The sequence below is a fragment of the Rhinatrema bivittatum genome, chromosome 1 (genome assembly GCF_901001135.1).
Source record: "Rhinatrema bivittatum chromosome 1, aRhiBiv1.1, whole genome shotgun sequence".
Taxonomy (NCBI): domain Eukaryota; kingdom Metazoa; phylum Chordata; class Amphibia; order Gymnophiona; family Rhinatrematidae; genus Rhinatrema; species Rhinatrema bivittatum.
Genome location: NC_042615.1, coordinates 412,444,353 through 412,459,159, shown reverse-complemented (window position 1 = coordinate 412,459,159; position 14,807 = coordinate 412,444,353). Strand labels below are relative to the sequence as shown.

Sequence of the window (14,807 nt, the reverse complement as noted above, 5' to 3'; positions counted from 1 at the left end):
TGCTAAAGCATATGGAGATAGACAAATATCTAACAAGTATATCTTAGTGGAAATGCAAGATAGGAGAGATATAACAGACATTTAAATACCTCCAAGGTTTCTATGCACAGGAGGCAAGCCGCTTTCAATAGAAAGGTAATGGGATGAGTGTGAAAGGAGGTAGTAATCTTAGAAAATATTTCTTTACAGAGAGGGTAGTGGATGCATGGAACAGCCTCCCAGTGGAGATCGTAAAAAGAAACATCAGTATTTGAATTCAGGAAAGCATGAGATAAGCACAGGGGAATCTCTGAGGGAGTGATGAGGATTGTAAGACAAAATTAGTTGGGCGGATGGTCAGACTAAATATACCATATGGTACTTTTCTGCCATTACATTTCTATGAGGGAGTTGTATTTTGTCATGACCTAGACACTTCCTTTATGTTATATTTGAGATCAATTCTCCTTGCTACTGGTGTTTTAGAAAGGGGAATAACTCATACCTTAAGACTGGAGGTCTTTTAGGGTCTTGTGTACCAAAACAGCAGAAGGCAGCTTAGGAGCTTTGATATATTGGAGGACCTCCAAAAATGCCTCTGATGGTTCTAGGTCCTCTTGCACTAGAAATAAGATAGAGACTGCCATCTTGTGGATAAAGGCTCCATATTAACATCTCCAGCAAGATATTACTTCTTTCTATTTCAGGATATGGTTCTGAAGGTATTCTTGAAGACTCTGGAAGGGAATGACCAGAAAAGAGTCTGTGTGTCTGATCCCAGATAGGGCTTGGTGAACTAACTTGAGAAAATAATGTTTTTCCCTTCTCTTTCACAGGACTTTGAGACAGAAAGTCGATTCGCTGAATTAATCTTTCCAAGACAGCTGAATACTCTTCAGAAGGCAACAGCAGCATTGCTTTCATATATTTCTTTACAAAATCATGCCACATCGTTTCAATGAATGCATTTATAGGTTGGAAAGCTGATAAAGTATCTGATTCTGGCACCAAAACTGACATGGAATGCTTTTTCTGTGCTGACATGGTCAGTGCCAAACTTGTCGCTGACGAGATGCTTGGCACCGAGTAACTCGGTGCCAAGGAGCCTGAAGTTGATGATGGTGGGATCTTCAGCATGGATGCTGATTTAAGGCTTTTTTTTTTTTTTTTTTTTTTTTTTTTGAGTGTGGCAATGAATTCTGCATTGATTTATGGCAATGAGACTTGTGCCCTGATGGGATTGGGAGAAAGAAAAGAAATCTTTACTCTGGCAACTTGGGTGACTTGCACTACTTTTTAAGGAGGTTCTGGTCCACCCAACAATGAGGCTCTTTCGCCTGCAGGGAAAGATGCCTCAAAAATCAATCTGTTGCCTATACCTGTGGAGACATTCTCGTGTAGGCTTCACAGTTCAAGGTATCATGGTATTGTCCTAGCTGCCTAAGAAAGATCTTGTGAAGATCTGCGGTAGCCATCCTATGACTACATTTTTTTGCAGAGCTTGAACTACTGCTTCCCCAATGACTACCAAAAGAACTAACCAACAAATACATTTTTTTTACGAGGAGACAAAGGAAAAAAACTAAAAGCTGAGAAAAAATAATAAGAAAAATTAACTTTGGCAAAAAACGCAGGTGGTGAGAGAGCAAGCGTCCTGCTGCATCCGTGGAATAAAAGACTGAGGAGTCTCATGTGGAAAATCCTGTGCATGCTCAAAAAATTCTTTCTGAGCTCTGAAAAGCATATTAGTGCTAGTAACATTGGATGATGTCACCCACTTGTGTGGTTGCATTTATTCCTGCTTGTCCATGAGCAAAAAACTAAATCAAGAGTGGCCTGCTAGGTGGATCGGAGTGTTAATAACCTGAGTCTGACCTTCCATAAAACTAACAGAAATGCCTTGCATTTTTAAATCGATGTGTGCAACAAAGTGAATATCTGCTGCCATTTAATTGATTATATAAAATTTCTGATTCCCATTTAAGAATAGCTAGATGAGATAACCAGAATGGTACAAATACAATTAACAATATATCTGATACACAAAAAGTATTTTATAATCTCACACTATATTAATTTCTTAAATAGAAACTCTAAGGAATTTGTCAGTAATAATTATTTTGTGGCAACTACATAATTTGCACCAAATTGTTAACAGTACAGCAAAATTTGCCCTGCATTAGTTCTAATGTGCATATCAAAAGGTGGTGACTATTGGTTGTTCAATTAGTAGCCATTACTTTTGCCCATGGGGACAAAGTTCTCTCATGCAATAGTGCTCAAAGCCTTTAGCTTAGGAAATTACATCAAAATCTTAGTATATGAATATTTAATACAGCATCTTTGTTGAAAGGAAAAAAAATACAAACCACCTTACTAATCAAAAACAAACACCTGATACATTTGCAGTATATAAATCCAATATCTCAGTATTTGCCAGTAGTGATTACTGTTTAAAGCATGGAGAAAACCTTCAGGTTTTAATATTTAACTTAATAGAAACCCCCTGTGCTCATAAGATCAATCCATTAACATTTTGTTCTGGTGCTGTAGTTTTCTATTGAATCCTCCATGATTGTTTCATCCTCTTCAATATCTTTCTTAATCTTCTTGCCCTGTAAGTCTAAGATTTCTTCAGGGGGGAATCCATGGGGTTCTGCCACCTTTACTACCAGCATGTCTAGGGTCAGCACAGTGCCTGCAGGGATCTTCACTTTCGCCACCACCGACTTGCCCAACTATGAAAAATAAAACAGAGAAAAGGTTAAGTAATAAAGCACATATAAATTTGCATAAGCACACATTCACATTTTTAGTGAAAAAGCTACAGTAAAGTTAGTTTACATCAATCGCATTAAAGATGACTGTTAATAAGCCAAGACTGCCAAACAGGGTGCTGCTCCAATGGATGGAGTTGAACTGTATTATAAAGGGTACTGATACCTTTAAGATCATTCCTACATTAGAAGACCATAAATGAAATTACTAGCAAATAGTGTAGCTGAAAATACTACCTGTTTATACAAGGCAATAAACATGGTTTTTGATGTTTTTTATGCTACTCAAAAATTGGGCAAACAATCAATACTGACCATAAGATGGATCTCATTCATTAATACTTCCAGATAGCTACCTATATCATCAATCCTAGGTAATCACTAGCTGTTACAGAAGTTTGTCGCTATTTTTCATTTTGTATAATTTATGAGACTTCATTTATAAAAAAAAGAAAAGAAATCTAAGGCCTGTTGAATTTTGTTCAAGTAGTTATCTGAACTGGTAAATTAATAAGAACCCATTTTTTGGTCAAGGTTCATTCAAACTGGAGTGGGGGGATTAGCCTAGTAATTAGAGCAGCAGGAAAACCAGAGTGTTACGTTTAGTGGCTTGCAGGATGTCCCCACAAGCTACTGAATTCACCCCCAATGCCAACAGCTGGGCCTCACTTCTGCGGCGGGACACCACTGGGTTTCTCATGTGGCAGGATGCCGCCATAACCGCTACCTCTAGCTGACCCTTCATATAGGTGCATGTGCAACAGTCACTTCATTTAAAGGAGTCACAGTGGGAAAAGGCCGTGGCCCCCCAACCCGTGTGAGAAGAATCTGTGGTGAGAACAATTTGAGGACGAGCAACCTGGAAAGGCATCCCCCTCTCCAGGTTGGACAGGGTTTCCCTCCACACAAGGGACTGTCGAAGCAGTACTGTGTCTAAGAAGGTCCTGGGTGGACTGGCACCACTGAGAGCACAATGTCCACTGTGCATGTGCAGCTGAGCAAAGGGCGTGACGTGGACCGTCACTACCATATGCCCCATAAGACGCAGGATCTGGTGTGCTGAGACAATGGCAGTGAGAGATCACCCCCGCCAGGCAAACGAGGTTCAGCACTCATTCCCAGGGCAAGAAGGCTTTTCTCTGGACGGTATTGAACCTGGCCCCGATGAAATCCAACTGCAGCTATGGAAGAAGTTGGGATTTTGGGTAGTTGATTAGAAATCCCAGGTGCTCCAAAGCATGTATGGTAGAATGTAGAGAATGCAACCTCCCTGTCTGGAGTTGCTCTTGATAAGCCAATCGTCGAGATAAGGGAAGACATACTCATCTCCTGAGATAAGCCCCCACCATGCCAGGCATTTTGTGAAGACGCTAGGTGCAGATGCGAGGCCGAAAGGCAGCACCCGATACTGATAGTGTTCCTCCTCAACCAGGAAGTGGAGGTACTTCTGATCCCTGGGAGAAATGGGAATATGGGCATATGTGTCTTTGAGATCGAGGGAGCAGAGCCAATCTCCAGTCCTGAGGAGGGAATTAGAGTTCTCAACGAGACCATTTTGAATTTTTCTCTGACAAGAAAGTGGTTCAACGCCCTTAGATCTAGTATGGATCGTAGGCCACCGGTTTTCTTGGGAATCAGGAAATACCTGGCGTAGAATCAGTCGCCATGCTGACTTGGCGGCAATTGTTCGATCGTTCAAGCACTTAAGAGGGCGGAGAGCTCTAGCCGAAGTATTTGCTGTTTCTCTGTAGATCTCCATGGAGGAGATTGTGGAGAAGTGTGTTGCAATCTGTATCCCCCCGAACGATGGATAGGACCCATTGGTCTAAATTGACTGAAACCCAAAAAGCTGCAGGTGGCCCCTCACTGGAGGGTTGGTGCCCTGGAGTAGGGATCGTTGGCTCAAACTGTTGCAAGCGCGGAAGCGCAGTCGCTTGCTCAGAGAGATGTGAGCCCTTGGGCCATGGTGCGGCTCAGGGCGGAGCCCCAAGACACACGCCGTGGGAGGTGAGTGTATTCAGGCACAGGCTGGAGCAGGAACAAGGCTGGACAAGGATCAAGACTTGGAACATCAGGAACTGGACCAAGGCAGATTCAGGCCTCCACTGGACCTGCACGCACCGGTGAGACCCAGCAACACAATGCTGGTCTCAAGAGTAGCCTTCCGGCCATTCGGAAGCCCTTCCGGACCCGCCACTTGGGAACTAGTGCGTGAGGCCAGACGGAGGATCAGGGCAGGAGCAAGACGAGACGTGGAACTCAGGAACTAGGAAACTCAGACGAGGATACGTGGAACTTGGAAGGCTCAGACAAGGTTTCATGGAACGTGGAAGACTCGAACAGGGATCCAGGATACTTGGAAGACTAAGGCGAGGATTCAGGGTTCAAGCACTAGTAAAGGGTGAGTACTGCACCACAGCGCGCCCTACAAAGCCGCCCATGGCTGGTCGCGGACCATGCCGAAAGTGAAGCAGACTCCAGACGAGAAAGTGAAGACTTGGAACAGGGAACATGTCGAAGATTCAGGAGAGGCCTGCACCGAGGTGCTCCCTACACAGCCGCCCGTGACTGGTTGTGGATCACGCTGGAGTGGAGCAGGTTCTGGCTTGAGTCTTCGGCATGGATGGAAGCAGGCACAAGGTACTCCGAAGACCGGGAACAGGATTCAAGACTCAGGATTCAAGACTTCGGAACTCAGATTCAGGAACAGACCTTGGAATTAAAATAAGGAGCCTTCCGGAGACTTGTGCTGCGGACATGAAGACAGGCCTTGTGCCACGAAGCGCCCTACACAGCCCCCCATGGGCTGGTCATGGACCACGATGGTGGCACACCAGGAAAGGTGGACAAGCAGGGAACCTGGAAGCAGGATGAAGAGCCGGAGATGAGGTCAGGACCAGGACTGGAACATCTGGAACGTGGACATGGAACATTGGAATTTCTGGACAAGGAACATCGGGACACAGAGGAGACAACAAAGGAGCTCCAACGAGGAACAGGACCAGGAACGTCCGAATGAAGGAGACCAGAAACATCAAACAAGAAACCATCAAGACACAAGAAGAACATGGAGGACCTTGACCGGAGAGAGAAGTATGGATGACCATAGATCCGATTCGAAGACCCCGAGGAATATAGGCTGAGCCCTTTTATAGGGCTGGACTAAAGAGCAGACTAATGATGTCATCCAGTGGGGCCACTGGCTTTTCTTGCCACTGGCCCTTTAAATAGCAGAGAGAGGCGCGGCCGCGTGCCTAGAGGAAGGCCAGGACCTGGGACAGCAGCGGCGGCATCCATGCCGTGAAGATCAGGCTGGAGGCGACACTAGGCCACAAAACGGAGCCCTCACGTGGGCAGCTCCATGCTGCAAAGATAGACAACGGTGGCGGCTCTGCCCGCTGCGGACAGCAGGCGGTGGTGCTCGGGCTGCGATACTGGCAATAGCGGCCTTCAGGCTGCGGAAACAAATGGCGATCAGCGGCGGCTCTGCCTGCCACGAGGGACAGGCAGCAGTGCTTGAGCCGTGACTCTGGCAGCATTAGCGGTGGCCTCTGGGCTGTGGAGGTGAGAGGCTGCTTGCGGCTAGGCCCGCAAGCAGCATCATAACAGTAACTCCCCCACCTCCAGTCAAAACCCCGTGGCGGGGTTCTGTTGTGGAGTGGGGGGCGGTCAAGGGGCATTTGGCTGTCTTGCTCTTTCCCTAGCTGGTGCCCATTGGGGTCTCGCTCTAGACGCCGGCAGATAACACTTTCGTGGCTGGTACAATGGGCATTTTGTGTATTGCCGGGGTGGATTTTTGCTCGAGGGCTGAGGTTCTGAGGTGCTGGCCGATAACTGCTGAAGGGTTTCATGATAGTCCTTCAGCTGTGCTACCACCTTTGATTTTGTCTCCAAAGAGATTCTCCTCTGTACAGGGTAGGTCTGCCAGAAGATACTGAACCTCGGGTCATAGGTCGGAAGCATGACGCCAGGCTATGCGCTGAACCCCAATGCCTGCTGCCGCAACTCTTGTTGCTGTTTCAAATACATCATACAGGGAGCGGACGTTGTGTTTGTCACATTTGAGACCTTCCGTAAATTGTCCTGAAACTGTTGTGTGAGGTGTTCCACCATATCCTGGACTTGTTTCCAGAGGTTTCTGAAATATTGGCTCATATAGAGCTGATAGCAGGCGAATCTGGCTGCCAACATGGAGCCCTGGAAGGAGCAGAAGCATGAGTACACCGACTGGTGTGGAAGTTCACTGTGTTCAAATCCTGTGGTGGGTTGGACTAGACAGACAATAACAGCCTTGCAGTTCAATGGAGGGACGGAGATGGGGTGTTCCCAGAGCTGGACTACCAACTCCTTGAATATGTCGTGCAATGGCAAGCTACCACTTCTTTAGAAGCATCAACAAATTGTAGGACCTCCACCATTTTATGCTTGGAATCCTGCTCTGTTAAGAGGTTGAAAGGCACTGATTGTGCCACGGCCTTTACAATCCCAGCAAAGGTCAAATCCTCTGGTGGGGACTTGTGCTTCTCCTCCTGGGGAAAAGAGTTCGGAAGGCAAGTCCTCAGATTCCTCCGTCAAGGAAAAGGACGCTTCCCCCTCGCAACGATCATAGGGGGGGGGGGCATCATCCTCACTCTGTGCACCCGGAGACACTTGAGGTGGAGCCTCTGCAGGGTTCTTAACTGATACCCCAACGGTCTCGGTGGTGCAGGCACCAAAGGTATTGGTAGAATCAGGGGTGCACTGGCTCCAAAGGCCTCATAGGCATCGGGAGCACCAGGGGAATTGGCAGCGCCGAAGGCATTGACCCCGAAGGTCCCGACAGGGCTGGCACAGGTCAGGGTGCCTTGTGCGGCAAAGGCGCCATCGACCCCGATGGTCCTTCCTCATCAGAGGAGTCACTCACTGGGATACTCATTGGTGGAGGCCACATCGATGCTCCCTTCAATAATGAAGGGAATCGGGGCAGGCAGTGTCGGTAAGACACTAAACAGCAGGTCCAGCTACTTCAACAAAGATGCAAGCACCGATGGAGTCTGCTCCTGTGGTGATCCCGGTGGCTTGACGCCCTGCCAGGCCCAGCCAACTGCCAGCCGCACATGTGTCTCCAATTCCTCCTCAAAGGCTGCCGAGGATAGGACAGCTGGATGAGGCAGCAGCGAAAGCAGATCGACCCCGGAACCGTGGGTGGATATGTACCCTTCAGTGGCATTGGTGGGGATTGCTGTGGTCCATCAGGCTGCTCGAAAAGCAATATGTCCTCAGCCTGGGACCACTTCAGGAGCAGAACGGATGATGCAGATGCCTTCCTGTGGTCCAACGCCTGCGACAGAGGACCCGTGGCATTCTTTCCTGGGTTTTTCCCGGTGCTCGGCCTGTTCTTTCCCTGGAGCCGAGGGAGATGGTGAGGATCCCAACCTGGAATGCAAGGACCCCGATCTCGGCCAGTCCCCCACACCTATTTCTAAGCTAGGGACCGGTAGTGGAGGGGACACAGAGAGGGTCATGACAAATCTCTTTACCCTTCGGCTTTGAAGTGCCTGACGTCTATGTCGATGGTTCCGATTTCTTGTGCCAAACAATTTTTCCATTTTATTGAGGTGTGCCTGACAGCCTTTGGAAGGTCATGTGGGATCAGAAGTCTAAGAAGTAACATGGGAGAGTCAGAGTGTATAGTAGCAAATGATGAGACTGACATAATTGGCATCACAGAGACTTGGTGGAAGGAGGATAACCAATGGGACAGTGCTATATCAGGGTACAAATTATATCGCAATGATAGGGAGGATCAGCTTGGTGGGGATGTGGCACTTTATGTCCGGGAGGGTATAGAGTCCAACAGGATAAAGATCATACAAGAGACTAAATGCTCAGTAGAATCTATATGGGTAGAAATCCCATGTGTGTTGGGTAAGAGTATAGTGACAGGAGTACACTACCGTCCACCTGGACAAAATGGTCAGACAGATGATGAAATGCTAAGAGAAATCAGGGAAGCAAACCAATTTGGCAGTGCAATAATAATGGGAGATTTCAATTACCCAAATATTGACTGGGTAAATGTAACATCAGGACTTGCTAGAGACATAAAGTTCCTGGATGTAATAAATGATTGCTTCATGGAGCAATTGGTTCAGGAACCAACAAGAGAGGGAGCTATTTTAGATTTAATTCTTAGTGGAACAGAAGATTTGGTGAAAGAAGTAACGGTGGTGGGGCCACTTGGCAACAGTGATCATAACATGATCAAATTTAAACTAATAACTGGAAGGGGGACAATAAGTAAATCTGCAGCTCTAACACTAAATTTTAAAAAGGGAAACTTTGATAAAATGAGGAAAATAGTTAGAAAAAAACTGAAAGGTGCAGCTGCAAAGGTTAAAAGTGTTCAACAGGCTTGGACATTGTTTAAAAATACAATCCTAGAGGCGCAGTCCATATGTATTCCGCGCATTAAGAAAGGTGGAAGGAAGGCAAAACGATTACCGTCATGGTTAAAAGGTGAGGTGAAAGAGGCTATTTTAGCCAAAAAAAACATCCTTCAACAATTGGAAGAAGGATCCATCTGAAGAAAATAGGATAAAACATAAGCATTGTCAAGGTAAGAGTTAAGACATGATTTAATGGGACACAGTCAACATGGATTTTCCCAAGGGAAGTCTTGCCTAACAAATCTGCTTCATTTTTTTGAAGGGGTTAATAGACATGTGGATAAAGGTGAACCGGTAGATGTAGTGTATTTGGATTTTCAGAAGGCGTTTGACAAAGTCCCTCATGAGAGGCTTCTACGAAAACTAAAAAGTCATGGGATAGGAGGCGATGTCCTTTCGTGGATTACAAACTGGTTAAAAGACAGGAAACAGAGAGTAGGATTAAATGGTCAATTTTCTCAGTGGAAAAGGGTAAACAGTGGAGTGCCTCAGGGATCTGTACTTGGACCGGTGCTTTTCGATATATATATAAATGATCTGGAAAGGAATAAGATGAGTGAGGTTATCAAATTTGCAGATGATACAAAATTATTCAGAGTAGTTAAATCACAAGCAGACTGTGATACATTACAGGAGGACCTTGCAAGACTGGAAGATTGGGCATCCAAATGGCAGATGAAATTTAATGTGGACAAGTGCAAGATGTTGCAAATAGGGAAAAATAACCCTTGCTGTAGTTACACGATGTTAGGTTCCATATTAGGAGCTACCACGCAGGAAAAAGATCTAGGCATCATAGTGGATAATACTTTAAAATCGTCGGCTCAGTGTGCTGCAGCAGTCAAAAAAGCAAATAGAATGTTAGGAATTATTAGGAAGGGAATGGTTAATAGAACGGTGAGACCGCACCTTGAATACTGTGTACAATTCTGGTCGCCGCATCTCAAAAAAGATATAGTTGTGATGGAGAAGGTACAGAGAAGGGCAACCAAAATGATAAAGGGGATGGAACAGCTCCCCTATGAGGAAAGGCTGAAGAGGTTAGGGCTGTTCAGCTTGCAGAAGAGACGGCTGAGGGGGGATATGATAGAGGTCTTTAAGATCATGAGAGGTCTTGAACGAGTAGATGTGACTCGGTTATTTACACTTTCGAATAATAGAAGGACTAGGGGGCATTCCATGAAGTTAGCAAGTAACACATTTAAGACTAATCGGAGAAAATTCTTTTTCACTCAACACACAATAAAGCTCTGGAATTTGTTGCCAGAGGAGGTGGTTAGTGCAGTTAGTGTAGCTGGGTTCAAAAAAGGTTTGGATAAGTTCTTGGAGGAGAAGTCCATTAATGGCTATTAATCAATTATACTTAGGGAATAGCCACTGCTATTAATTGCATCAGTAGCATGGGTTCTTCTTAGTGTCTGGGTAATTGCCAGGTTCTTGTGGCCTGGTTTTGGCCTCTGTTGGAAACAGGATGCTGGGCTTGATGGACCCTTGGTCTGACCCAGCATGGCAATTTCTTATGTTCAAGGTCGCAGCCACAGACATCATGCAATGCCCCCAGACAAGTCAGACCTCGTGGGGGTCTGTGATGTACATAGTCTGTGGGCACTGGAGGCAATGGTGAAAGCTGGATGACACCATGGGAAAGAACGCATGTGTTTGGTTCCCGGTGGCACCGTTTGTAATCGACCGCAAACTATGAGAAAACTTTACTGCAGCACACGAGAAAAATCCCCGAAAACGCAGAGGGACCCGAAGGGATTTGGGATGAAAAAAGGAAGATAGTTTTCCACAGAAAAATAGTACGAGCTCCACAGCTGCGAGGCTTTAGCTTCATAGAAAAAGAGAGACTGAAGAGGGACCCTGCGTCATGCTGGGCTGCTCAGTGTGTCAAAGTTTCTAGAAACTCTGACAAAAGTTTTCCGTGCTGGGCTCCATCTGATGATTTCACCCATGTGTGAGGACTACCATCCTGCTTGTCCTTGGAGAATGACAGCATCTGAATTTAAAATCTTGGCCTGGATATATTTTAAGACACAGGACCTAGTATATAAAAAAAAGACTGATATACAAACTGCCAAATATAAGATCCATTTCCAGATGGAGAGAAATATTGGTTCACAAGGAATATTGGCAAGTCTAAGAGTAATGATCCAGAACTCTGATAATATATTCATCCAGATCCCTGATTGTGTATTCATCTACACATTCCATGCTATCCAAACATCCAATATTTACCTAGTGAAAGTGTAATAGCAGCTGGCTCCATGGCAACAGGGATTTTCAGGTCCAGTCCAGCTCTTACCCACATAGCAAACTATAGGGAGAAACACCAGCCTGGATATTGAAGTCCCTGAGAAAATGGATCTTGCTGTTATCCCATGTATAGATCCACTGCACTCAAGTAGAAAAATACATGTATATCAATAGTGCAGAAAATAGATGTGTACCACAGCTTCAAAGAGTATATGCGTGAATGTTACTGCTATGCCATAAGTAATAACTGTGCATATATTTGCTATTTTAATTATATTCATGTGCATGATTTATGTGAGTATGCCACCCCCTTTATGTGTGTAAATACTGTACATTTTTTAAAATTTATTTTATTTAACATGTTTTGTATACAGTCATTCGGTTTCGCCATCAGAACGGTTTACAGTAATCACATTAGGTAAAAAAAGTTACATCAGGGTGTCTACAGTGATTATATTAGGTGAAACAATTAGGTAAACAGTTACAGCAGGTTGTGTGTTGGTTATTACATATTATAAAGGTTCTTGTGCGGTGTAGAATGGGTTTTATGGTTGAGGTGAGTCTCCATGGGTGGACAAGATGGTATAAATGTTGGATGGTTTGTCCGGTTAGGATAGTTACAGCAGGTATTTCTGGTTCCAGGTATACTTAAGAGGTTATTTGTATATGATGATAATGCATTGTACATGGTCTTAGAGGTTATTATGTTGCTCGAAGGGTGTGGATTTTTTCTTGGTGTTGGAATGGATGGGAGTCTGGTGGTGTTGATGGTTGAGTGCATTTGAGTAGGCTTTGATGAAAAGCCAGGTTTTCAACTTTTTTTTTTTTTTTTTTTAAGTTTTGATGTTTGGTTGAGTTATTTTGGTTGGTAATGAGTTCCATAGTGCGGGGCTGGCGATGGATATAGCTCTCTCACGGGTTGTGTTCAGATGAGTGGTTCTTACGTGAGGATTTTGAGGAGGCCTTTATTCGTTGAGCGAAGGTTCCATTTTGGAGTGTGAAGTTCGATGTATTTGCTCAGTCAGTAGTTTTGCTGTCCTGTGATTATTTTATGGAGGACTGTTAGAACTTTGTAGTCTATTCTGTATTTTATTGGGAGCCAGTGTAAAGAGATGAGGGTTGCAGTAATATGCTTGTGTTTCTTTGTTCCTGTTAGAATTCTGGCGGCTGTGTTCTGTAGTACTTGGAACGGACAGATCGTAGCAAGTGGTAGGCCAAGGAGTAGGGCATTGCAGTAATCTAGGTTGGAAAATATGAGTAGTTGCAGGACTGTTCTAAAATCATCCTGTGAAAGGAAAGGTTTAAGACGTCTGAGTGTAAGTAATTTGTGATATCCTTCTTTAATTGTATTTGTTATGTGGGTTTTGTATGATAATTCTTTGTCTATAGTAGGGATGTGAATCGTGTCCTCGATCGTCTTAACGATCGATTTCGGCTGGGAGGGGGAGGGAATCGTATTGTTGCCGTTTGGGGGGGTAAAATATCGTGAAAAATCGTGAAAAATCTAAAAATCGCAAAACCGGCACATTAAAACCCCCTAAAACCCACCCCCGACCCTTTAAATTAAATCCCCCACCCTCCCGAACCCCCCCCCAAATGACTTAAATAACCTGCGGGTCCAGCGGCGGTCCGGAACGGCAGCGGTCCGGAACGGGCTCCTGCTCCTGAATCTTGTTGTCTTCAGCCGGCGCCATTTTCCAAAATGGCGCCGAAAAATGGCGGCGGCCATAGACGAACACGATTGGACGGCAGGAGGTCCTTCCGGACCCCCGCTGGACTTTTGGCAAGTCTCGTGGGGGTCAGGAGGCCCCCCACAAGCTGGCCAAAAGTTCCTGGAGGTCCAGCGGGGGTCAGGGAGCGATTTCCCGCCGCGAATCGTTTTCGTACGGAAAATGGCGCCGGCAGGAGATCGACTGCAGGAGGTCGTTCAGCGAGGGTTCCGGCGCCTCGCTGAACAACCTCCTGCAGTCGATCTCCTGCCGGCGCCATTTTCCGTACGAAAACGATTCGCGGCGGGAAATCGCTCCCTGACCCCCGCTGGACCTCCAGGAACTTTTGGCCAGCTTGTGGGGGGCCTCCTGACCCCCACGAGACTTGCCAAAAGTCCAGCGGGGGTCCGGAAGGACCTCCTGCCGTCCAATCGTGTTCGTCTATGGCCGCCGCCATTTTTCGGCGCCATTTTGGAAAATGGCGCCGGCTGAAGACAACAAGATTCAGGAGCAGGAGCCCGTTCCGGACCGCTGCCGTTCCGGACCGCCGCTGGACCCGCAGGTTATTTAAGTCATTTGGGGGGGGTTCGGGAGGGTGGGGGATTTAATTTAAAGGGTCGGGGGTGGGTTTTAGGGGGTTTTAGTGTGCCGGCTCACGATTCTAACGATTTATAACGATAAATCGTTAGAATCTCTATTGTATTGTGTTCCATAATGGTTTAAGACGATATTAAAATTATCGGACGATAATTTTAATCGTCCTAAAACGATTCACATCCCTAGTCTATAGTGATTCCTAGGTTTCAAGCATGGTTAACAGGAGAGATTAGTGTTTTTGGGTTTTCTGTTTTGCATGGGTGAGTCATTGACTTTTTTTGTCTAGGATGATTAATTTGGTTTTCTCAATGTTTATTATGAGTTGTAGGGTGGATAGACACTATTTGATTTCTGAGAGATAGATGGTTATTCTCTCGTAAGTTTCTTCCAGCGTATTCTGTTTTGGAACCAGTATTTGAATGTCGTCAGCGTATAGGAAATGAGTCAGACCTAGGCGATCCAGTGTGTGACAAATTGGTAGAAGATAGATGTTGAAAAGTGTTGCTGACAAGGCAGATCCTTGTGGGACTCCTGTATTTAGGTTTACTTTATTCGACAGGTGGTTGTTGAATGTTACTTGGAAACTTTTGTGATAAATAGGAGGAGAACCATTTTAGTATAGTACCCGTTGCTCCTATTTCGGATAGTCTGTCGAGTAAGATGAAATGGTTGACTGTGCTGAAGGCGGCTGATAAATCCAGGAGGATTAATATGTAACTTATTCCTTTGTCGAATCCTCGAAGTACTGTGTCATTTAGTGACAGGCGTAATGATTCCGTGCTTAAATTTTTTCTGAATCCAAATTGTGAGGTGTGAAGTATGTTGTTTATTTCAATGTGGTCAGAGAGCTGGGAGTGGATGATTTTTTCTATGATTTTTGCAATGAAAGGTAAGTTTGATATGGGTCTGTAGTTTTGAATGTTCTTAGGGTCTAGGTTGTTCTTTTTTATTAGTGGTTTAATGATTGCTGATTTTAAGCAATCAGGGTATTTCCCTTCGGTGAGGGAGAGGTTAACAGTGTCCGTTATTGTTTTAGTTATTGGGTTGTTGATCAGTTTAAT

At 45.3% G+C, this 14,807-nt stretch overlaps 1 protein-coding gene across 1 annotated transcript in view; it reads right to left on the bottom strand.

Moving 5' to 3' along the window:
- Positions 1-1,133: 1,133 nt before the first annotated feature.
- Positions 1,134-14,807, bottom strand: part of LOC115092073 (sialic acid synthase-like) — a 221,561-nt gene continuing 207,887 nt past the window's right edge. The window contains exon 6 of the mRNA XM_029602571.1: positions 1,134-2,717. Coding sequence (XP_029458431.1) covers positions 2,508-2,717 — 210 coding nt within the window. The 3' untranslated portion in view covers positions 1,134-2,507. The remainder of the gene's footprint in view (positions 2,718-14,807) is intronic.